The sequence below is a fragment of the Prionailurus bengalensis genome, chromosome D4 (genome assembly GCF_016509475.1).
Source record: "Prionailurus bengalensis isolate Pbe53 chromosome D4, Fcat_Pben_1.1_paternal_pri, whole genome shotgun sequence".
In the NCBI taxonomy this organism is placed as follows: Eukaryota; Metazoa; Chordata; class Mammalia; order Carnivora; family Felidae; genus Prionailurus; species Prionailurus bengalensis.
In genome coordinates, this window is record NC_057359.1 from 1,390,974 (window position 1) to 1,415,477 (window position 24,504).

The 24,504-nt window shown below is 54.6% G+C and overlaps 2 protein-coding genes across 3 annotated transcripts in view; both read left to right on the forward strand.

Moving 5' to 3' along the window:
- The window catches only part of FAM120A (family with sequence similarity 120A), a 96,830-nt gene extending 92,275 nt beyond the window's left edge, over positions 1-4,555 (forward strand). For both annotated transcript variants that reach the window (XM_043567331.1, XM_043567330.1), the window contains one exon: positions 2,649-4,555. In XM_043567331.1, coding sequence (XP_043423266.1) covers positions 2,649-2,960 — 312 coding nt within the window. In that variant the 3' untranslated portion in view covers positions 2,961-4,555. The remainder of the gene's footprint in view (positions 1-2,648) is intronic.
- Positions 4,556-13,682: 9,127 nt separating this feature from the next.
- PHF2 (PHD finger protein 2) overlaps positions 13,683-24,504 on the forward strand; it is a 77,686-nt gene continuing 66,864 nt past the window's right edge. Inside the window, exon 1 of the mRNA XM_043567333.1 lies at positions 13,683-13,829. Within this exon, the coding sequence (XP_043423268.1) occupies positions 13,732-13,829 (98 nt within the window). The 5' untranslated portion in view covers positions 13,683-13,731. The remainder of the gene's footprint in view (positions 13,830-24,504) is intronic.

Genomic DNA, 24,504 nt, shown 5'->3' on the forward strand with positions numbered 1-24,504 from the left:
ACGTTTTTGGTTATGAGTAATGCTGCTGTGAACATACATACATAGGTTTGGGTTTTCCTCCAGCTTTACTGAGATGTAATCAATATACACCATCATGTTAGTTCTGGGTGCAGCATAGTGATTTGTATTTGTATGCATTGCAAGATGATCACCACGGGAAGTCTCGTTAACATGCATCTCCTCAAATGGTTACAAAAACTTATTTTCTTGTGACGAGAACCTTTGAGATCTCTCAGCAACTTGCAGATATGCAACAGAGTATTGTTAACTACAGTGGTTGTGTTCAGGTGTTTGTGTGGACATATGTTTTCATTCCTCTTGGGTACATACCTGGGAATGAATTCCTGGGTCCTTGTGTATCCTCAGAAAAAACAATTCTGAGTTACTTTTTTGTGTTGGCACCCTGGAGATCCTGCTTCAGGCGTTTGGCGTAGCGGCCGGTGGGCTTTTCCCTCCGAGACTGAGGGCTTAGAGGTCTGAGCAAGTACTTGAAATCTTCAGTGTTATTTCCCTCTGCTTTGTCCTCTTATATATTTTAATTTTTCTCAGGATTCCAAGAAAATGGCAGTAGTGTTGACTTGGGGGAGGGTTTACATGCATATTTCTGAACTCTGGGATTGAGCACCGAAGTGAGAAGACCTGTGGGAATGGAGCCCAGAGGGGAACAAACGCAGGGACCACTGGTGTGAGACAAGGCATCCCCAAGGCGAGGGTAACACATATCTCCAGCCCCACTTGGCTGAGCAGAGAGGGCCTTTATTTGTAACCAGGCAAAAACCCTGGTTCTCAGCAGGGAGGACTAGAGGCACCCGACACCCTGCCATCTGGGGTTGAAAGGCAGCTTTCCTGTTTTGGGTCTCAGTTTCTTCACTGAAAAATGACCACATAAGGGTAAGACCGTTAAGGTTTCCTTCAGCACTGAATCCGCCTCCAGCAGTGGTTCTCAGCCCTGGGATGTTGGCCCCAAGGGCCATTGGCTTTGTTTGGGGACATTGTTGATCATCATAGCTCAGTGTGCAAGTGCTTCTGGTGTCTTCTGGGGAGAGGCCAGCGATGCCCACCACTCTGCAACACACAAGATGGCCCGTGACAGAATTACCAGGTCTGCAATGTTGAGGTGCCAGGCTGAGAAACCCACGGTCTAAGATGTAAACGGCTGAAAGATCTCGGGCTGTCTTCCTCGTCTCTTACCGAGAGGTCTCATCTTTCACTCCAAAAGTTCATTTTTCCTAGAATTACTTTTAAGTTTGTTAAGAGGAGCAGGGAGACCTGTTCAGAAGAGATAGGTCACAAACACACCTGGCGATTATCAGCTTAGACTTGTTTCTTGTTGGGTTGTCCAGAGAGGCCTTAGGTTTGCTTCCATTTTCCAGTAGAAATGGGCCTCCCACTGCCCGCGACAGGTGGATGTGTAAGTTGTTGGTGGACACGTAGTGAGGATGGTGGTTTGTAATTTCAGAGAGGACGTATCGAGGAGCGGTGTTAGCATAGATGACTTGGTGCTGTCCAGAAGGATTAGGTGGACCTCTTCAAGTGGGGTCTACTGCAAGGTCAGGATATTAACTACAGAGAAGTGGAGGGAAGGGGCCCCAGGACGAACCTGCTGAGACCAGCTTTTGCCAGCTGCAGGTCAGTCAGAAGCAAAACAGAGTGTGTTAGAGTATAGAGTATAGACTAGAGTACAGAATAAACAGATTATAGAGAGTAGATAGACTGTGTGAATGACAGAGAGTATAGACTAGAGCACACAGACCATAGAGAATATGTAGACTGTTCAGGTTATGGAGAGTATAGAGTACACAGACCATAGAGAGTAAGGAGTATAGAGAGTATGTAGACTGTGGACTCCGGAGAGTATAGACGAGAGTACAGAGTACACAGACCGTAGAGAGTATGGGGCATAGAGAGTATATAGACTGGACCACGGAGGGTATAGACCATAGTACAGAGTACACAGACTGTGGAGAGCATGGGGCCTAGAGAGTATGTAGACTCTGGATTACAGAGAGTATAGACTAGAGTACACAGACCATAGAGAGTATGGGGCGTAGAAAGTATGTAGACTATGGACTACAAGAGTATAGATGAGAGTACAGAGTACACAGACCACAGAGAGTATGTGGACTGTGGACTATGGAGAGTACAGACCAGAGTGCAGAGTACACAGACTGTGGAGAGTATGTAGACTGTACATAGACTGTGGAAAGTATAGAGTGTAGACAGTATAGAGATTAGAATGTATACACTAGAGTATGTAGATGATGCAAACTATAGACTATAGAGTACATAGGTGATACTATAGAGAGAAAGAATATATATTACACAGATTACAGAGAATGTAGATTCAAGTATGGAGTACAGAGAGAATACAGACTATCAAATATATACAGTATATAGCCTATGAAGTATATACACAGGTTGTGAAAAATACAGACTGGAGCGTATATAGGTATAGAGAGTGTAGAGTAACGGACTGTACAGACCACAGAGGATTAAGAGAAGGTATAGAGCAGAGAGTAGAAAGCGTGAGGAGCACACCCATGCAGTGTACTGTGCTGTTGAACCTGAAGCACAGGCCTCCATAGGCGTCCCTTCTCCCACTGTGTATCACAGCTGCCTTATTGCTTGTTATCCTTGATTTTGACCAGGGCAAGCCTCCTTATGCTGCTTCAGCAGAAGAAGTGGCCAAAGAACTGAAGTCAAGATCCGGGGAATCCAAGTCGTCTGCCGTGTCTTCAGATGGGTCCCTGGCTGAAAACGGAGCGGTGGCTGAGGAGAAGCCTGCTCCCCAGATGAACGGGAGCGCGGGCGATGCCAGGGCCCCCAGCCACTCGGAAAGTGCCTTGAACAATGACTCTAAGACGTGCAATACAAATCCTCACTTAAATGCACTAAGTACAGACAGTGCTTGCCGCAGAGCTGATGCTCTGGAGGCTGCTGTCTTAAAGAAAGAAGAGTAAACTTATTTTTTATAGAGGGTGAAGGATGCTGGAAGGGTAGGATTCAGGAATATCTGGAGAGAAAGAGAGCCTACAGTTATGTACATTTTTTCCTTTCCGTAAGAGAAAAATGAGGACTTTGGAAATTCGGATCCCTCTTTGATATCAGAGATTTAAACAACACATTTTTAGTTTTAACCAGTTGTAGTCAAAATGCTACAATAAAACAAAAAGAGAGAAAGAAAATGAAGAGCATTTGACTCCCACACTTAAAATGAAGTACACACAAAGTTTAAACTGGTTATGACAAAAGCCTATAGTTGTGTTTCTTGAACTATAAAGAAAACAAATTTTGGCAGTCTTTAAGTATATATAGCTTAAAATATCATTTTTAGCATTTGGCACCATATGTATGCCATTATCTTTGATTTTGCATTACTGTTCACAAGGAAGCTTTGTCTAAGGCTTTGATTTTATGATTATGAAAGAAATAAGGCACACCACGGTTTTTCTTTCTTACTTAAATCTCATCACTGTTGATGTGGTTCTTTTGTGTTAAAAAAAAAGTGCAACTATCAAAACTAAAAAATTATAGAGTAATATTGCCGTTCTGCTGATTTTAAATATGCAGTACATCATACTTACTTTACAAGCAAGTTAAATGGAGATAAAGTTGAAATCATAGAAGATGCAAATGACCTTTCAAAATCAACACAATGTGTTCTGAAACTTTTCGTGACTTAATACCATGCATCTGTGATCAATGAACTATGTGGTTTTGAATCGGATGTAGACCATTAGTGCTACTACTTGAGCTAACCTTCTGCATGGTTCATAATTTTTAAAGTGTGTAGTTAATATTATGCATGTTATTGTCCTTCCATTCTTACCAGTATGTGCCCATTTGCAAAACAAAATGCTAATAATCAGTAATAGTCCTATAAAAGATGTTAACTCTGTTTAGTCACTGACTGATCTTGCTCTAACCTTAAAATTTTGTGATTATTGACCTCTGTTGCATTTATTCTAAAACCCCCCCCAAAATTATCTAGCTGTTTCAAATATCAACATTACCCTGGTGTATTCACTGCTGTATGCATTATTGTTCTTTGTTGCTGTTTTATGCCTTCATATTAGCAAAATATGAAATTCTGTGAAAAACAAAAAAAAAATCCCTTTGATCTTAAAAAAAAAAAAAACAAAAAAAACAACCCCCCTTCTGTAGCAGGAAACAAATTGCTTGTTCTTGAGAACTTTCCCATCAAGAATTTAGTAGAAGCAGGTATACTTATATCATTTTGATGTTTTTGTTAATGTTTCCAAACAATGTACTTTGAAATCAGAATCACTTCTTATTCGTTTTCATATAATTCTCCTGATGCTCTTCATCACACATTAGTGATCAGAAATGAGATGTAATTCCCCAATCCCTGCCCGCAAGACCTGAGTAGGATCTTACTGTAAGTTGAAGGGAGTTCTGCCCTAACTCATGGATTGTGCAAGAATGAACTGCTGTTGGGTCTGACTGATTGTAGGTGGGTTGTGGCGTGGTGTATCGAAGGCTATTGAATGCAACTTACAATGCTTAATAAAAATCTTTATTCTTTTAGTATAAAGTACGGTGTCGCTTTTAAATTTCTTGTAGCAACAGATGTTACTGAGACTTAATTCAAGTTGGGACCGCTACCGCAGGCACCAGACCTTCTCGGTGCGAGGACGAGGTCTGGGGATCCTGACTTTGAGTCCACGCGTGTGTCGGGGGCGAGGGGCAGTGGGGGAGTGGACTTACATAATTAAAAAGCTCAACAGCTGCCTGAGAGCTCGCTAGAGTGGGTGCAATTCAAAACTGTTCTGCGAGGGGGTTACGGTCTCCAGCCCGAAGGGACTCGCGCTGTCATCCTCGTCCCCATGCTGGGAAGCGGGACTGAACGTGGAGAAAGAAGCCCAAGGAAGAAACGCACCAGATCCCGATAGAAGCACGTGTATTACTGTCCCTACTGACCAGACCCACCCTTCATTGTGGTTTTCTCCGGGTGCACCTCGCGCCCTTGGGCCCACCACCCTCCAGGGCCGACCCTGCGGGGGCCACACGACTCTGACCGCCCGCAGCTGTGGCGTCCCTAGGGTCGCACAGCCGGCAGCAATGGGGACAAGCCCCGCCGCGGCGCTTAGAGAAACGGGACAGAAATCCACCTCCCCAGTCTGAGGAGCTGGGCGCTTCCGGTCTATACAAGGGGAGGGACGCAGCCACCACTGTTTCCGGCCCCAGCTTCAGGCGGGTTGGGGCGGGGCCGTGAGCGCTTCCGGCCTCTGCGCGGGGCGGGAAAAGGACGTGTGCGCTTCCGGCTTCTGTGCGGGGCGGGGCCGCGAGCTGCTTCCGGCCTGTGCGCTGGACGGCGCAGAGCGGTGCCGTGAGGGCTTCCGGATTCTGCGCGGTTCGGGAAAGGGTCGTAGACGCTTCCGGCTTGTGCGAGAGGCGGGGCCGTTTCCGGCCTGTGCTTAGAACGGGGCGGGGCCGTGGCCCGCTTCCGGCTTGTGCGCGGGGCGGGGCCGTGAGTGCTTCCGGCTTGTGCTTGGGACAGCTCGGGGCGGAGCAGTGAGCCCTTCCGGCCTCCTCTCCACCTGCGCTGGCGGTGCGTGCGCACCGTCCACGCCCCGCGGCGGTCCGTGTCGCTCACCCAGCCGCTGGTCGAGCATTCTGGTTCACCGTTTTTTTGTTTTCTTTTGTGAAAGAGCTCTTACGGATCTCGTGTGTTTCAAACGTAGTATGTCTATTGTAGAGTTTCAAACACTGCCGGTGCACAGAAAGGACAGAAAACCCCTAGTGATGTACGCATACGGACACACCTGTTCACACCTGGTCCTTGTGCCCCCGCCGGCCTAGCGCGGATGAACCCCGCGCACCTGCTGTTCAGGGCCGCAGGGGCCGCGCCTATTCACGTTTCGGGGCGCAGGACAGGTGTGTACAAGCCAGGCCGTATCAGGTAAGAACACGGGAAATAAAACAGGGAGGGGACTGGGGGGACGGGGGTCTGCAGGGCGAGGCTGGGCTCAGGAAGCAGTGTATAGAGAGAACCCACCAACGAGGGGAGAAGGGTGCTGCTGGCCCCTGGAAGGTGGCTTAACCCTCAGCATTGGGCCAGTGTCACAGGAAAATGGGCCTCCCTCCTTGTCATCTGTCTCCTTCCAGGCCTGTGGGCAGGCATGAGGACACGAGCTCCTTCCTGATGCGCTCCCTGCAGGAGCGGTTCTCCCCTCCAGCGATCTTATTCTCCCGCTGATTCTTTGGAGAATGCCTGTTTACTGTCCTTTCCCCTTTACTGCTTACCCTCACCTGGCAGAGTGAGCTCTGCACAGGTTGCTTCCCTCCAGCCCAGGACCCTTGGCTGCTGGGCCTCCGCTCCTGTCCCTACCACAGCCGGGGGGGGGGGGGGCGGCGGCAGGGGCCTCACGGACCCACAGATGGGCCAAAGCAGGCTCTGTACTAGGTGCTTCACCCAGTGCTGTGGGCTGGACTGTGCAGGTGTGAGGTCTTGGAGACTCCATGAGGGGCCACCTGGGGGCTGGCTGGAAATTACTCAGGCAGAGCGCTAGCCACTTAAGGGTGGTGTCTGGGATGGCCTTGGCCTGGTGTGCCCAGAAGGCACCAGCAGCTCATGTGGCAAACAGCTGGAGGCACAGGAGCAGACCTCGTCACACCATGTCCACTCCTGGCCATTGTGCATATCCATCTCTTCAGACATGACTGACCCCAGCATGGGTTATATAAGTGTTACCCTGGTGTTGGTTTTCCCAGAGTGGCCCGTTTGTCTTGTCTTGTCCTGGTGTTTTGTTAATAGCACCCTTAATGTAAATTATATGGTTATTTGGCAGAGGGGCTTTGGTCTATAAACTCATTGCTTCAAAACATCACAGGGCCATCCTCACGATAGTCAACAGAAGGGCACTCTCATAGCTATCAGAAAAACCCAGAAGGCTCCCAAAGTTCCCATGGGTCACTGTTCATTTCACTGGGTTCTGGATCAGGTCTCCCAAGGGCCTGCTCTTAGAACTCTCTTGACATTCACCAGATTGCTTCATGTGTCACCAAAGCACACATCCAGCCTTGAACTAGTATCTCCTGTCTGTCATCTCTGCCATATGAACTCCTTGGAGGTGGGACGTGTCTACCTGGTTCACAGCTTTAAAACCTACACTAGTTGTGCACCAACACGTTGGATAACCTAGATGAAGTGGACAAACCCACACACACACAATCCGCAACCTCCCCAAACTGAATTACAAAGAAACAGGACATCTTAATATACCTGTAATTATTACAGAGAGTGAGTCAATAATCAAAAGCCTCCCAAAAAGAAAAGCCCATGACCAGATGGCTGGTGAATTTTACCACACATTTAGGGAAAAATTAACAGCAATCCTTAAATTCTTCCCAAATGTTGAAGAGGAGGGAATGCTTCCTGACACTCTCTGAAGCTAGCATTGCCCTGATACCAAAGCCAGACAAAGACTCTACAAGAAGACTTACAAAACAGGGGTACCTGGCTGGCTCAGTTGGTAGAACATGTGACTTTTGATCTCAGGGTCATGAATTTGAGCCCCACATTAGGTGTGGAGCCTACACACACAAAAAAAAACAACAAAAAAGGAAAACTACAAAACAGTATCCCTCATGAACCTTGATGCAAAATTCTCAGCAAAATTCCAGGAAACTAAATTCACCAGCGTGTTAAAAAGATTCTACACCTTGATGAAATGGAGTTTGTTCCTGAAATGCAAGGATGGTTCGGTCTCAAAATCAATCAGGGTGAGACATCACACCAACAAAGGGGGAAAAACCCACAGGATCATCTCAACTGATGCAGAAAAAGCATTTGATAAAATTCAACATGTTTTCATGATAAAAATCCTCCATAGGGGGGCACCTGGGTGGTTCAGTAAATTAAGCGTCTGGTTCTTGATTTCAGCCCAGGCCATGATCTCACAATTGGTAAGTATGAGCCCCAAGTCTGGCTCTGTGCTGGCAGGGCACAGCCTGCTTGGGATTCTCTCTCTGCCTTCTCTCTTAGCACCTCCTCCACTTGCATGCACACTCCCTGTCTCAAAATTCAAGAAATTAGAAATAGAAACTTTTTCAGCATAGTAAATGCCACAGATGAAAAGCCCAAAGCAAACATACTTAATGGTGAAAAGATTAAAAAATATATATATCACAAACACATGCACAAAACCCAAAACAACTTTTCCCCTGAGATCAGAAAGGAGAAAGATGCCACTGCCACTTTCACCACTTCTACCCAACACAGTATTGGAAGTTCTAGCAGGAGCAACCAGACATACCTGTGTAAACAAGCAAATAGCATCCAAATTAGGAAGAAGTAAAATTATCTCTGTTCATAGATAACAAGATGTTATGTAAAATCAAAAAGACTTAGGAACTCTAAAGATTCCACAAAATACTGTTAGAACTAGTAAATTCAAAGTTATAAAACTAATCCTGTAAAGTTGCAGGATAACTAAATAAACACTAAAAATTAGTTTTGTTTCCAAACACTAAAAATAAACAATCTCAAAAGGAAATCAGGAACACAATTCCATTTACAATAACATTAAAAAAAACCCCAAAACCTAGGGGTAAGTTTAACCAAGGAGATAAAAGACTTGTATGCTGAAAACTGTAAGACATTGCTGAAAGCAATTAAAGAAGACAAATAAGTGGAAATATCCCATGTTCATGGATCAGAATATTAATATTGTTAAGATGGCAGTACTACCCAAAATGATCTATAGATTCAATGAAATCCCTGTCAAAATTATCATAGTCCCTTTTGCAGAAGTGGAGAAGCCAGTTCTCAAATTCATAAAGAGTGTTAAGGGGCCTGGAAGAACCAAAACAGTCCTGAAAAAGAAGTGCAAATTTCGAGTTTCACCCTTCCTGATTCTGAAACTTACTACAAAGCTACAGAAACCAACACAGTATGGTATAAGGTTAGACATACAGACCAATGAAAGACAATAAGAAGCCCAGAAATAACCCCTTGCCCACATGGTCAAATGATTTTGACAAGGGTGCCATGATCACTCAATGAGGAAAGGACAGTGCTTTCAACAAATGGTGCTGGGAAGACTCCATGTCCACCTGCAAAAGCATGACATTGACCCTTACCCCAACTCAAAAATTAACTTAAAATGGATCAAAAGCCTAAACCTAAACCTATAAAAATCTTGGAAGGAAACACAGGATGAAATCTTCATGACATTGGATTTGGCAATGGTTTTTTGGATGTGACATCAAAATGCAAGGGCAACAAAAGAAAACAAAATAGATGAACCTGACTTCTTCAAAATTACAACCGTCTGTGCATCAGAGTACATCATCATGGAGTGCAAGGACAACTGACAGCATGTGAGAACATTTGCAAATCACCAATCTGATAAGAGATTAGTATCCAGAATATATAAAGAACTCCTATAATTCAACAACAAGAAAACCCAACCCAAATCAAAATAAGGAAAGGGCTCAAATAGACATTTATCCAAAGATGTACAGATGGCCAATAAACTCATGAGAAGATCCCCAACATCATCAGTCATTAGGGAAATGCAGATCAAAACCACAGTGATCAGAGTTTCAATGGAACCAAATTTTTGCCATCAAAAACTAGCATATTGAACTATACATTGAGAAATTAAGAATTTTTACTTCAAAAAAAAAAAAACCCCACAATGAGATATCACTTCATCCACTTTAGGACAGCTATAATCAACACATGTACACACACACACACACACACACACATACGTACAGAAAATAAGTGTTGGCGAGGATGTGGAGAAATTGGGACACTTGTGCACTGTTGGTGGGAATATAAAATGGTGCAGCAGCTGTGGAAAATGGCATGGTTCTTAAAAATGTTAAAAATAGAATTATCATATGATTCACCAATCTCACTTCTGGGTACACACACAAAAGAAGTAAAAGCAGGGACACGAACAGATATTTGCACACCCACATTCATAGCAACATTATTCACAACATCCAAAACATGGGAACAACCCAAGTGTCCTTCAACAATGAATGGAGAAATCAAACATGGATCATAAACACAATGAAATAATAGTCTTAAAAAGGAAGGGAACTCTCACATGTTACAACATGGATGAACCTCGAAGACATGATGCCAGGTGAAGTAAGCCAGTCACAAGAAGGCAAATACTGTAGGATTCCACTTACTTATCTGAGGTCCCTACAGTGGTCAAGTTCATAGAGACAGGAAGTAGCTGGTGGGTGCCTGGGCCTGGGGGAGTAGTGATGGGGGTTAGTGTTTACTGGTGGGACAGTGAAAAACTTGGCGGAGGTGCATGATGGCGGCTGCAAACAGTGTGAACTTACTTCATGCCAAATAACCGTACACTCAGAAATGGTCAAAATGGTACGTTTCATCTTGTGTATGTTACCACAATTAAAAGAAAAGCCTGCGCTAGCGTTCAGTATATTTTGTCCAGAGGGAGTGAATCAGCAGGTCCTGGAACGTGCTGTTTTTCCATTGGGTGATAAGGTGAATAATACGCGTCTCACGCTTGGGACTGGCTGGGGGATGCGGGGTGCATGCTGTGGCTGTGCTTCCTTGGAGCAGGGTGGGGGGGAATGCTTCTGGGGAGTCCATCCTCTTACCCCAGCAGCATGCCTGGCCACTCGGGTGGGTGGTGGTCTTGATGCTTAGACACAGACTCAGGAGTGGGGTGGACTCGGTGGGCGTGGAAGCAAAGAGCAGACCATGTGAAAGGGCCAGAGCTTGGGGGACACCTCATTTCAAGGCCACTGCCCCTGCTTCCTGGGGCCTTGAGTCCAGCCCCTTGTGCTCCCCCTCCCTGTGTGACCTGGCCTGTTCCAGGCCTGTGTCCCCAGGGCACTGTGGGGCGTGTGTCACTGTCCCCCTTGACAGCAAAAGGACCTGCACAGGAGTTGGGACTGCTACCAAACTGCGAACACAGCAGGCGCTCAACACACAACGAGTGAGGACTCAGAAAAGGAGGGCTTTCTGGGGGGTGAGAATGGGGAAGCCCAACAAAGGAGCATTTGGGACCCACGTGGGCCCTTAACTTTCGTCTGGAGTTGGCCCACAGCGTCCGAACAGCCTGGAGTAACAGGAAAGCATCTCTGCGGACACACGCAGAGGCCGTGGACACGTACAGACCAGGAGGGCAGGATGGCCAGGCACCTGGGGGAGTCTGGGCTCCCAGCCCGCTCCTCCCCGTGGTCAGCCAGCTGCCTCCTCTGGGAGGCATTTCACTGCTTCCAGCCTGCGTTTTCTGGAGAATGGCAGGAGTCCCCCCCCACTCCCCAGGACTCCCATTGGTCCTATATACCTGTCTGTGGAGCGGCAGTGCCGAAGTGTCCCTGCAAGCGCGGAGGGTGGAGTGGTCACCGCCTAGAGCTGATGCTGAGCACGTCCCAGGCACTGCTGGAGTCTGTGGGGAACCAAGCACAGGGCATGGCACCTGGTCAGTGCTTGACACACACTGGTAACTACTGTCCTCGCAGACAAGGACGGGGAAGTGTTGGGTGAGGCCCTGCACCACAGTGGCCTCCAGAAGCTTCTGACCACACTGGGCCACAAGTGGGTGGAGGTGGACACTGCGGGTTTGAGCGTCCCAGTACTGCTGTAGGGGATGGTCACTCAGCAGGGCCCAGGCCAGCCAGACTTGCAGGCCGGGCACCGCTTATCTGAACTGACCCACACCAGGGTGTTGGTGTGGGACAGTGCTTCCCAGAGCCCTCCGCACCATCTCCAGGAGGAAGGACCCCAGAGGGGAAGGGCAACCACTGCAGTTCAGGTGGGAAGGACTTGAGGTCGAGCTTAGCGAGGTGGGGGCAGTGGCAGAGTGACCTTGTCCCTCTCCCCTCCCCCACCTTCTTCTGGCTGGTGCCTCCCTGCTAAGGCGGGCGCACCCGCCGGGGCGGGAGGCCAGGGGGCAGCTGGCACAGCAGGTTGGCCTCCAGAGGAGGGAGGACTTCAGACGAACTGCTGGCACGTGGGCCAGGTGCCCTGAGGGGCTGCAGGCCTCAGCTGGGCACCTGTCGGGGGTGCTGCTGTGAGGGGCCTGCACCTGGCTTCCCCTCCAGTCTGGCATTCTGTGCTTGAGGTGGCCAGCATCCCCCAGGAGGAGGCTCAGGGGAGGGAACACCTACTGGCCCCTGGCCCCTCACTCCTCACTCCACAGCACATGGATGCAGCTGGGAGCGGGCAGGGGAGGGTTGGCTTCCAGAAGGTGGGGAGGAAGGAGCCCTCAGAGCTGGCCCTTCTCCCACGTACCACAGACCCTGACCACTCAGGTGAGGCTGCAGGGCCCAGAGCAAGGCAGTGGCACTTCTGGCCCATCCCTCCAGCCCCTGCTGTCCTGAAGCCACCAGCAGGGCTCCATAATCCTGACTTGGACTGGAGGCCTGGGGGCTCCTTGGGGGAGGGGGGGAGGGGGCTCAAATTCTAGGTAATCACTCCCTTTACAGAGCTGACCTGTGCCAGCGTGCTCCTGGCTCCCCAGAAATCTGTCCTCTAGGGGCTCAGCAACAGGAGAGTCAAGGATCCTGTGTGGGAGGGCTAGCTGTTCCCAGGAATCAGGGGGAAAGGGAGCAGGAAGGAAGAAACAAGAGGAAACCCCAGCTGCCCCTGTCCCTCTGCTGGTGGGGGTCCCTGACCACCTTCTCAGAGGAAGCCAGGCCTGCCTTCACCCAGAGGCTCCCACCTTTTCCCTGGAGGGTCCTCCTGCCACCTTCTCCCCCAGAGTGATCCCCAGCCTACCTTCTCCCCCAGAGGGGTCCCTTTGCCCTCCTTCACCCTGGCCCACCTTCTCTCCAGGACGGGTCCCTTGGCCCACCTTCTCCCCAGCAGGTCCCCCCACCCTCCTCTTCCCCCAGAGGGGTCCCCCGGCTCACTGTTTCCCCAGCAGGTACTCCCCCCTCCCTCGGAGGGGTCCCCAGGCCCATCTTTTCTCCTGGAGGGGTCTCCCGGCCCACATCCCCGGCAGGTCCCCCTGCCCTCCTCTCCCCCAGAGAAGTCTCCCCGAGCCTCTTCCTCCCCCGGAGAGATTCCCCCCGGCCCACCTTCTCTCCAGGAGGGGTCCCCTAACCCACCTTCTCACGGCAGGTCTCCCCGCCCTCCTCTTACCCCAGAGGGGTCCACTGATCAACTGTTTCCCTGGCAGGTATCCCCCACTCCTCTTCCCCAGAGGGGTCCCCCGGCCCACCGTTTCCCCGGCAGGGTCCCTCCGGCTCTCCTACTCCCCCAGAGGAGTCCCCCGGCCCACCTTCTCCCCGACAGATCCACCGGCCCTCCTCCTCCCCGGGAGGGAACCCCCCAGGCCCACCTTCTCCCCGCGGTCCCCGGCCCGCCTTCCCTCGGCGGGAGCGGCGGCCCAGGCCGGCGGGCGGAGGCGGCGCCACCCGGGGCGCTGACGTAGAGGCCGCTCGGCGGCCGGGGGTCCCTTCGGTGGGGCCGCGGCTCCCCGCCCGCCGCCCCCGCGCGTCCATTCCCTTTTGTGTCCCGCGCGCGGCCCGGCCCCGCGCACACTCGCGCCCTGCGCCCCGGGGCCGGCGGGCGGCTCCCGGCGCGGCCCTGCTCCGCGCGCCCCGCTTTGTGTGGACGCGCCGGCCGGGTGCGCGCGGGCTGTCGTGCGCCCCCGGCCCCGTCCCGGCCCCGGCCCGGCGCGGCCCCCCGCCCGGCCCGCCCGGCCCGCCCGGCCCCGACCCGGAGCGCAGCGCGGGCCGAGGGCGGGCGGGCGGCGCGCGAACATGGCGACGGTGCCCGTGTACTGCGTGTGCCGGCTCCCCTACGACGTTACCCGCTTCATGATCGAGTGCGACGCCTGCAAGGACTGGTTCCACGGCAGGTGAGCGCGCGGCCCGCGGGCCCGGCCCGGCCCCCCGGCGCCCCGGCCCCCGGCCCCCGGCCCGCCCGGCCCCCCGGCCCGGTGCGCGCCCGCCCGCCCGCCGCAGGCCCCCGCCGCCGCCGCCGCCGCCGCCGCCGCCGCCGCCGCCCGCCGGCCGCGCGCCCTTTTGTGCCCGGGGCGGGGGCCGGGCGGGCAGGCGCCCCTCGCGCGGCGCACAAAGCGGGCCCGGGGGCCGGGGGACCGGGGAGTTGGGGCGCCGCGGGCCGGGCCGCTGACAGCGGGGCCGCGGGGAGGCCGGCTCCAGGCCCAGGCCCGGCCCGCCGCCTCCCCCGCGAAGTTGCAGGAACTTTCCCCGCGCGGGCCCCGGAGAGGCGCGAGCGGCGGCCCGGACGCCGGCGGCCCCGGGCAGGGGTGGGGGGTGGGGGGCGTCCGGCGCGCCCACCCTCCGCCGCAGCCCCCGAGCCCCCTGACCCCGGCCGGCGCCCCCTAACCCCCCGCGGGGGTGGGTGACAGGACGGCGTCGGTGCGGGTGGGGGTGTCGCGGCTTTGCCGCCTCCTCCGGGGGGCCGGCGTGGTGCCCCGTTTCCCCCTTCTCCGCTCCCGACGGGGACGCCCCCCCTCCCCCGGGGCCGGACTTGACCTTATGCTCTCTGGGGGACGTGGGGTGGGGGGAGGTAAAGCTGGGCCTTTGCCCCGGGCTGTGACCTGGCCCTGCGCCTAGTTTTCAAAGCGAGGCCCCTTCCCACCCAGAAGTAGATGGGGAGGAGGAAGAGATGGTGATTGCGGTGTCCGAACTGCTCCAACAGGTTCTCACGTGTTTGGGCCTGGGCAGGACCCGGTTGCCCTCCTGGATACCGCCTCAGACCCACCAGGAGCAGGGCAGGGGGCCCGGCGGGGGGGGGGGGGTGGGGGGAGAGTGTGTGGTGGCGGCTGGTCCCTGATCCCCCAGAGAGGAGAACCTCCCGCTCATTTTAAGGGTGGATGTTGGGGAGCCAGGCAGCCGGATGTGACAGGACCTGTTCAGGTTGGTCAGCGCCCAGCCAGGGTCCCAGCCCAGTGCCTGTGACAGGGACCCCAGTGAGGAGGGGGCGGGACTCTACGGGGCAGGGACACCACTGAAATCCCCTGGGCCTCCGGGGCTGCCTTCCTGTGGATGCCCAGGGCAGCAGAGCCCCTGCCCCGGGGTGCAAACACTGGACTCCCCAGAACGGTGTGTGTGCAAGTTGCTGCTATGCACACCCACCAACTGGCATCCTCTGCAAGTTCATGGCCGGACCAAGGGTGAGAGCTGCCATCTGATCCCTCAGGGCTCCTCAGTTCCAGACATGCTGAGAAGCTGACCCTGAGCGCCCTGGATGTGGAGGGCACTCTCTCTCCTCCCCCGCCCCACCCAGGGCCTGCTGAGCTCCCTGGGTGCCCAGGCTTGGGGAAGGCCTGGAAGGACCTTTGGCTGCCCAGGGGCCAAAGGTCGGGAAGGAGGAAGGCAGGCCAGTTCTGAGCTAGGCTCTGAGTTGGGGGGGGGAACCCTAGGAGTGAGGGGCAGGCAGGGGAGAAGCTGAGGGCTGGCATGCCTGGTGGGTGGCATTTGCTGGACTGGCCAGGGCAGAGCTGGGGAGAGGGATGCATCCTGACACCTTAAAGGGGACATTTGGGGACATCTTCTCTCCTCATCGCCCATTTGTCTCTGGTGGTCCTTGATTTGACCCAACATGAGTACAGGTCCTTCCCTCAGCCCAGACTCCTCTCCACCCACACAGGGTGGCCCTGGCATCTGAAAGGGGCTCTGCTTTCCCTGCCGTGGGCACATTTTCTGTGCATGTGATCGAGGGCCCCTTGCAGGAGTGAGCCCTGAGCTGTAGCATTCCCAGGTGGCTCAGGGCAGGAGCCCGGATGGGGAACGTTAGGGTTGGGATGGGCCTCACAGCCCTGGGCACCCTTTCTCCCTGCCCCTGCACCGACCCCCTCGGCTTTAACAGGAAGGTGTGCGACATGAGCCCTGTGCTTCCCCACCCCCAGGTGCTTTGGGGCTGACCCAAGACTTTTCAGATCCAATGTCCCCTGTATCCTTTTTACTTTGTATTCAACAGCTCATTTTTAAAAGTTTGAATACTTTATAACTTTTTATTTTAGAGAATTTTAGACTTAAAGAGTTACAAAACTGGTTCAGTGTCTGTTCACCAGTCACACTGACTCCTCTGGAGTCAGCATCTCACCAGACCATGCTGCAAGAATGGAAACTGAGGCAGAAACACAGGGGCGGTGCTGTGAGCCATAGCACAGACCTCAGCAGGTTTTTCCCTGTACTGTCCCTTTTCTGCTCCAGGACCCGGCAGTGTATTTCACTCTCCTGTTTCTTTCAGAAGGAAACCTCGTATCATTCCCTGAAATAGCGCATTAGTATAACTTGTCGTAGACGGTGCATGTAAAAATAAACATAACCGTTAAACTAACAGGCTCCAACTTGTCCCACCTGTGATCCGTCACGTCCCTCCTGAGCACCTTATTTTGGTAGGACTGGGAAGGGTCTCTGAGGTTGCACACGCTCACGGTGGCTCAGGATTTGCTGGGGGGACTCCAGCGGGGTTGGTGGGTGAAGATGTGGTTGGGACGGCTGCATTTTAGGGGCAGAACCCTCTCCCGGTGTGTTTGCTCCCCAGCAGCCCTCTCTGCTGTGGTGGGCTGGAAGCACAGGCAGCCAGGAAAGCGGGAGCCCGTGTTGCACCCCATCTCCGGGGCTGGGGCACCTCGGCAGCCCGGCTGGCCTTCACCGCTGGCACCTAAGGTGGCTTTGCCTAGGGAGGGACGGAGCGTGTGGCCATCCACCTTCCGAACTGTCTTGTGTGTGTGTCCGGTAGGGAGGGTGGCAACCCATGGGCACCGGGGGCCTTCCTCCTCAATTCAGGTGCCGCAGAGCCAGTGTCCTCCACCCCTGCCCACAGGGAGGCGCGTGGCTGCCTGGGCCCGTCGCAGTAGGAGCCACCCAGCGTCTCACCTTGTCACCACCCTGGTGTGAGGAGTCTCTGTCTCTGGGCAGTAGGGAAGATTCTATTAAGGTATCAGGCATTCTAGAGCTTCCTGGTGCCCTTTCAGTCGCCTGTTCTGTCGACTCCAAGGGGCTTTGGAGACCTAACTGGTAAAATTGATTTTAAGGAGTTCGAAAGCGGGAGGTGCAGTGCGAGTACTTTGGTGACGGAAGTTTCACTGACTTCTTGGTAAATGTTTCTGGGTGTGCGTTCTTCATGGGGTGCCGTGCTGGCCGCAGAGGCTCCTGGGGTCACAAGGCAGGTCCGTCTCCTCTTGCGGGGCTTCCTCGACCAAAGTCAGGCCTGTAGATGAGGAGATCCGTGCCACCCCTGGGGGACCCTGTCCGGTCCCGAGGCAGCACTGTGGGGGCAAGAGCGGGCGAGGAGTCCGCATCAGGGACAGCCAGGGGGTCTGTCTGTCCTGGAGGGGGAGCGGAGGAGTGGAGGGGAATGTGATGGGCTCCTCTGGCTGTCAGGGAGATGCGGGGGACAAGGGCAGGGCCCAGAGCCACTTCCAGGTGAGGGGTGGTGGGCAGGTGGGGGTGGGGCTGCTGTGGGTTCCGGAGTGGATCTCCTCGGATTCCTGCTTGTCCGTCTGTCTGACTGGGTTCCTCCTCGCAGGGTCCCTGTCTCTGTGCTCACCTCCCCGGGGCTGGTTGGCTCTTGTGAGCTCTTGCCATGCCCCCCTCCCACCCAGCCGTAAGCTTTTTGGGGCAGGGCCACACCTGGGGGTCCACGGCCTCCACGGGTGCCTGGTGACACTGAGCACGGCCAGCGGAATATGTGCACGTGGAGGGGAAGGAGGGCCCACCGGGCATCAAGCTTCAGCGTCGCAGCCTCTACAATTAAGTCCTTGATCTGGGGATTCCCAAGTACAGGGGAAGGGGCCATGCACGTGGAGATGGAGTCGCGGTGTGTTTGACACGGTTGGGGAGACGATTAATCATCTTGGAACAAGGAATTCCCACTGTGTGAGTTCAAGAACCCCAAGCAGGTGGGGGCAGTATGCTGCCAGCGTCTAGAGGGCAGAGCGGAGGCCCCGTCCCTCAGGCCTAAGGGGGTGACACGGGGTCGGGCTCACTGTAATGGCCAGAGTGTGTGCGTTGCTAGAAGCCGTAGGCTGGAGGAGGGCGTGCCGTGAGCCTCTGGACCGCAGCCGCGTTCATCGCGGTCGCTGGGATTCAGGCCCGGCCGCAGGTGGCCTGAGATCGGGCCAGGGTTTCGGGGGCTTGGTGTGGACCCAGCCCTCTCCCCCGAGACACCCTCTCTCCTGGGCCATCCCCTCGCCTCTGTGCACATAGCACCTGGCCACGTGGCAGGGCTTTATTCCAAAAGCACGAGGGGACTGAGGGCGAGAGTTGGCCAGGAAATAACGTCCCTCGATGGAGTGTGCTGGGAGAGTGGAGCTCCTGAAAGTCCTGGTGTGGGGGAAGCCAGCCCCGCGGTTGGCTTCTGAACGGCTGCCGTGGCTACGGGGCTGACCCTCGCGCTGGCCTCTATGGCGTCAGGGTTAGATCTCTGGTGGTTCCCACAGTGACCTGGCTGGTCGCTGGGCCGGCCACCTCGCCCTCTCCCTTCAAGCAGAGAGGGGACTCTGGGCTCCTCACACGCGGCAGCTGGACACGTTCGGCCTCAGTCACTCTGGCTCAAGGGCCTGAACAAACTCCAGGCACCGGCGACCCCGTGCCTGTCGGCGGCTTCGCAGACACAGCGAGGGTGGAAACGCCTTTGCCAGCGGGAAGCCGCTTGTGGTGTCAGGTGGGGACGCTGGGCTCTGTGCTGCGCCCTCTGCATCTGGGCGTCTGCCCCACCGGGCCCGCTGGGAGCCGCGTCTCCGTCTCGGCCGCTCTCCCCCTTGCTCCGTCTTCTTTCCTGCCTGTCTTGGTCCTCAGCTTTTTGGTTGGGTGGTGGGTGACCCTAACCCCGCATTCTGGAACGGGGCTTGGCTCTGAGTCTCTTCACTTTCCCGCAAAGTGCTGGGTCATCTGCAGGAGAACAGAGTTCCGGCCAGTGATTGGCTTTGACCTCAGAGCGTAAGGACTGAAGGTCCTTGTGGTGTTTGTCCCGGCAAATGGAGAAACCAGACTTTTATCTTTTCTTAAAAGTTGGGAGTGAAATTTATATATGGTGGCAATAACTATTTTATGTATTTTATTTTATTATTTTATTTTATTTTAATTTAATTTTATTTTATTTTTAAGTGTTTATTTTGAGAGAGAGAGAGAGTAGGTGTGCATATGTTCGTGGGAGAAGGAAAGAGAGAGACTGAAAGAGAGACAGAGAGAATCCCAAACAGGTTCTGGGCTGTTAGCACAAAGCCTGACATGGGGCTCGAACTCATGAGCCGTGAGATCATGACCTGAGCCAAAATCAAGAGTCATACTCTTAACTGATTGAGCCACCTGGGCACCACAATAATCATTTTAAAGTGCACAGTTTGTGGCATTTAGTGCATTCAGAATAGTGTGCAATAGTCACTTCTGTGGTTCCCACACATTTTCATCACATGAAAGGAGACTCTGAACCCATCAAACAACAGCCCCCAGCCCCATATACCACCCTCCCCCCACGCCGCCCCAGTCCTGGACAGCCATGTGTTTTCTGTGTCCTGATGGATGTAACTGTTCTGGACGTTTCTGATAAATGGGATCATACGATATGTAACTTTTGTGTGTGGCTTCCTCCACTCAGCACAATGTCTTTAGGTCCATCCGGGCTGCGGCAGGTATCGGAACATGGTTTTTTTATGGCCGAATACTGCTCCATTGGGTGGACATACCACGTCTGTTTGTGCATTCAGCTGCCTGCACATTTGGGGTTTTCCCACCTGTTTGTCAGTCGTGCCGCTGTGAACGCTCGAGGACAAATATTTGTTGGAAGACCTGTTTTCATTTCTTTCGGGAATTGCCGTGTCATATGGTTATTCTGTGTTTAACTTTTTAACTAACCACAAGCTGTTTTCCACAGCGGCTGCACCATTTTACGTTCCCACCGCCAATGTGGGAGCCGTCTGATAGCACTTCATCTTCGCTAACACCTGTTATTTTCCACTTTTCAAATCATGGGTGTCCTAAGGGGTGTGGAGGAGGATCTCATTATTGCTTTGATATACATTTTCCTGAAGGCTGATGGCGTTGAAAGTGGTTAAGCCATCTTTGGAGCAGTGTCTGTTGAAACACTTTGCCCATATTTAAATTGGGTTATTTGTCCCTTTATTGTTGAACTGTGAGAGTGCTTTATATATTTTGGACACTTACCAGATACACAATTTGCCGATATTTTCCCCTTCCGTGGACTGTCTTTTCACTTTTGTGGTAACGTCCATTGACGCACAAAAGTTTTCGTCCTGATGACTTCCAGTTTGACTTTCTCTTCTGTTGCTTGCGCTTCTGGTGTCATATCTACAAATCCACTGTCAAATCCCAGGTCGTGAAGATCTGCCCCTTTGATTTCTTCTAAGAGTTTTAGAATTTTAGCTCTCATCTTTGGTTTTTGATTCAGTTATTTTTTAATATATGATTTGAGGTAGGGATCCAGCTGCATTGGTTTGCAAGTGGCTATCCGGTTGCCCCTGACCTATTGTTTAAAGGCTGTTCTTCCCCTACTGAGCGTCTTGGTGACCTTGTTGAAAATCATTTGACCGTGTACGTGAGTGTTTATTTCTGGACTCTATTCCATTCCATGGTCCGCCCGTCTCCCCTACACCACTGCCACGCTGTGTCAATGACCGTAGCTTTGTTGGAAGTTTTGAAACCAGAAAGTGTGACACCTCCACCTTTTTCTTTTTAAGATGTTGTTTCAACTTTTCAGGGTTCCTTGCAATTCCGACTGAATTTAAGGATTGGCTTCTCCGTTTCTTCGGAAACTCCTGTTGGGATTTTGACAGCGATTGTGTTGAATCTAGATTGCTGGCTGTGGGTTGTACTGACGCCTGAACAGTATTCCGTTTGCCGATCCATGACCCCAGACCAAAGTGCACCTCACTGGGGATGCCAGCTGACACCTGGAGCTCCTCCTGTAACTCTGCCACTTTGGCCATCATTTTTGCCTCCCCTTAGAAACCCCGTCGAGCCACAGCCTGGGTATGAATCTCGGGAAGCCGGGCTGAGTGGGAGGGCTACGAGAACATGCTTCAGGGGAGTATTAGCACATCCCTGGGAGGCACAGGGCTGTCACTGTCCAGGCCCCACCTCACCATCCTCTGGGCTGACCCGCCAGCGGCTGGAGAGATGGCTCCCGCAGGAATGACGGAGGCCTGGGGTCTTGCAGGATGACCCTTGGCATCCTGGAAAAATCCAGAAACTGTTGCCTGATCCAGTGTGCCTCCTGGATGAACAGGGCTGGGGAGGGCGTGGGGTGGGGGTGGGGCGCTCCTGAGAGCTCCCCAGACCTTTGGGGAGGCAGCGGTGTGGGGCCTGCTGGAGCCGAGCTGGGTTCGCACTAAACCTGTTGGGAGTTTACATCTAGTACACAGTGTGAGTCTCCCAGCGGCTGTTCCTGATGGAGGCTTGTGACAGTGGCATGCGGGAGGTGAGGGCGTTTCCTTCCACTTGCTGGGAGAGGACCACCCAGCCCCCTCTGCGCTGCAGCCAGTGAAAGCCAGTAGTTTTGTGCCACAGGCAGCGAGGAGTTCCCGGACCTCAGACACTGGTGGCTAGGTGCTGGGCGCTGGGGTGGCTCCTTGCCCGCCAAGCGGGGCAGCTGTCTGGTCGTCCGTGAGCACCTCAGGCAGCGCCAGGCACCCTCATGCTGGGGCACCCAGAGTGCCTGTGCGGGAGGGAAGGTTGGTGGGGAGGCGCCCTGGCATGTGGGCCGGGGGTGCGAGTTCCCACTTCATCCTCAACACAGTAGGATCAGGACAGATCGGGATGTTCCCTAATGTACATCTGGTTCACCAGGTTCTGTCCCAGTGCTTCAGGCTGTGGGTGGAGGGGCAGGAGGGGGAGAGCCAGCTGCAGGGGCGTGGGGGTGGGGCAGGGGGATGGGGGCCCTGGAGGGAGGGGGATCCTGCGGGGAGGGATGGGGGACCAATGGGGGAGGGAAAGGGAGAGCAGTGGGGCCACAGATGACAGAAGCTGTGTTTGGAGACTGAACAGTGGACCCGTCTGGGCCTGTCACCCTGCCTGAGCCTCGGTAAGGTCGGAGTTTCCCAGGCACTGCTCCTGCCCTGAGCTCCATCCAGGCTCTGGAGAGTGAAAGCGTGAGCTGCTGTTTGGTCTCACGGCACTGTGTCAGGGTGACCCGTGGATCCTGGTCTGGATGCTCTAGATGCCCGTGTAACAGGCCTGGCCTGGTCCACGTGTGGGTGGGACCTCTCCAGTGTCCCTGTCCCCGGCAGCCTGGGCCCCTGTCCGTGCAGGCGGCAGGTGTTTATGTTTTGGTCCCAGGCCCAGGATGTGGAGGTGGACGCATGAGTGACCTGCCCCGGCCCGGGGGTGCATGAGACAGAGGTGGGACCGCGTGTCTAGGGGCCCTGCCACATCTCTTCCCCTTCCCTGAGCCGCAGCTGGGCACGGTGCACCTGGCTCCCGCCCCAGAGGACAGGTACAGGTGCTTTCTGACTGACCTGGGGCAGTGGGGCGTCCGTTGGGCCCCCTCCCAGCCCTGCCGTGTCCTCTCCCTACTCCTCTCCCCAGACTGAAATTTCTGTGGGGCCCCCCAGGCGATGCCAGCAGTGACCAGCGGGGTTCCCCTCAGGGGTGGGTGAGGGACTGGCGGGAGCACTATCTGCCCTGCTCCATGCCCTCCTCCCTGCCCTGCCCACTGCCCTGCCTGCTGCCTTTCCTCCATGGACACTGGGAGGTGGGCGGTGGTGGGATGGAGCGTGCCCTGTGGTCCCCACCGCAAGTGCCGAACGACAGCTGGGGAAAGGAGGCAGGCAGAGCTGGGGTCAGGCTGAGAAGAGACTTCCAGGTAACTGAAACCGACCCCAGACAGGACGCATCGGGGACAGCGTGGCACTGGGGCAGCATTGGCCGGCCTGGGCCCTGAGCACGGGTGGAGCAGCACCCCCGGGCGCCCACTGGCAGGTTTGGGGCATGGCCTGGGGGGCACCGTGGTGCCCGGGGGCGGGGCGGGAGGCAGAGCTGAACTTCTGTGGGTGTATCTGCCATCATCAGGTGGGAGTCCGAGCTTCTGACTTTTCTCGAATTTATTACCGGGATAAGGGACAACTGCTTTTGTTTGCGCACAAATGGGTAGCGGGACGGATTTGCAAGTGGAGTGCTAGCGCCTGGTCTGTTCGGATGGAGAGCGAGTGAGAATTGGTCATGAAAAGCCCGTCTTCTCCCCGGACCCAGCCTGATTCCAACTTCTGGTGCAGAACTCGGGAGAGACTCCTGTCTGTGCAGCACTGTGTTTCGCTGCCCCCCCCCCCGCCCCCCACCTCTCATGCCCTGTGACCTCCGGGCTGCGTCCCGTCTGCCTCCCGCTGCTGGCCTCCTGGTTGGCTGTCAGCTCGCTTCTCAGCTTGAGCTCCCGTTTTGTGCAGGGACTGTCCTGGCTCCTGCGGCTGCCGGTGGTGGGGCCCACTGTCCACCCTGCACCTGTGGGGTTTCCTAAGTAGCCTCGTGCTTTCGGACGACGTCAGAGAGAGCAGGTCGGGCCTGAGAAGTGAAATGAGAGGCTGCTTCCTCGGGTGGATGGGGGTGCCGTCCGCGGCTGCCTCCTGCTCCGTAGGCCGCGGGCCTCCAGGGCTGGCAGAGGGTTACTGAGTATCCCCTTCCCCGTCCTTTTCGGGGCTGGTGTGAGGTCGGGCAGTTTGCTTTTTTTCCCCCTGTAAACTTTTTATTCTACACTTGCTTTAGGTTTACGGAAGAGTTGCAGACACGGCAGCATTTGTGCATGCCCCTGACTCAGTTTCCATGACTGTCAGCACCTCATGTCACTGCTGTGCCCTGGTCACAGCTCTCTGGGCAGCGACCTCTGTCCTGGTCCTCCCCACCATCCAATCTCCTCAGCCCCTTGTTCCCAAGCTGGCTTCTCAGACTGACCCCTCTGTGCTGTGATCCTGACACCAGAGACTCTTTATGGCTGGTGCACCATCGAGGAGCCACGCCTCACCTCCCCCTGCTGTGCCCTCCCCCCCCCCCAGAGGGCAGCCTGACCACGGCAGTCCGTGGGGCACTGGCTCCCCGTGGCCCTGATCACAAGGGCGCAGGGTCCTGATGCTTCCCCTTCAGGGGTTCTTCCAGTTCCCAAACTTGTTGTGGGGTCTCGATCTGCTGTTTGGAAAAGAAGGATGTAATTAGACTGGTCTTACGGACTGTCCTGTCCTCGGAGAAGCCAACCAAGAGAGCAGCCTGGGCCTCAGGCTCTGCCTCTGGGCAGGTGTGTGAGTAGAGGGGCCCCAAGCCCCTCTTTCCCACGGTGGGGGGGGACCATCTGCCTCTTCTTTCAGCCAGTGGCGTTTCCAGATCCTGGGGCGTCCTTGCGAAGGGCCCGGGCCCTTGGTTGGTGTTGACCTCGGGGAAGGGCCCCTGAGCCCATGTGGGGCGGGAGGAGGCAGCCGGATGCCTGTCCAGGTTATCTGGCCAGAGCCCCCTACGCAGGGCCTCTGTGTGACCCAGGGACCTGGCCGCCTCCCAGAGGCCCCTTTGTGGGTCAGGAGCCAGGGTTGCCAGCCTCCTCTGGAGCTGGCGGCCGCCAGAGGC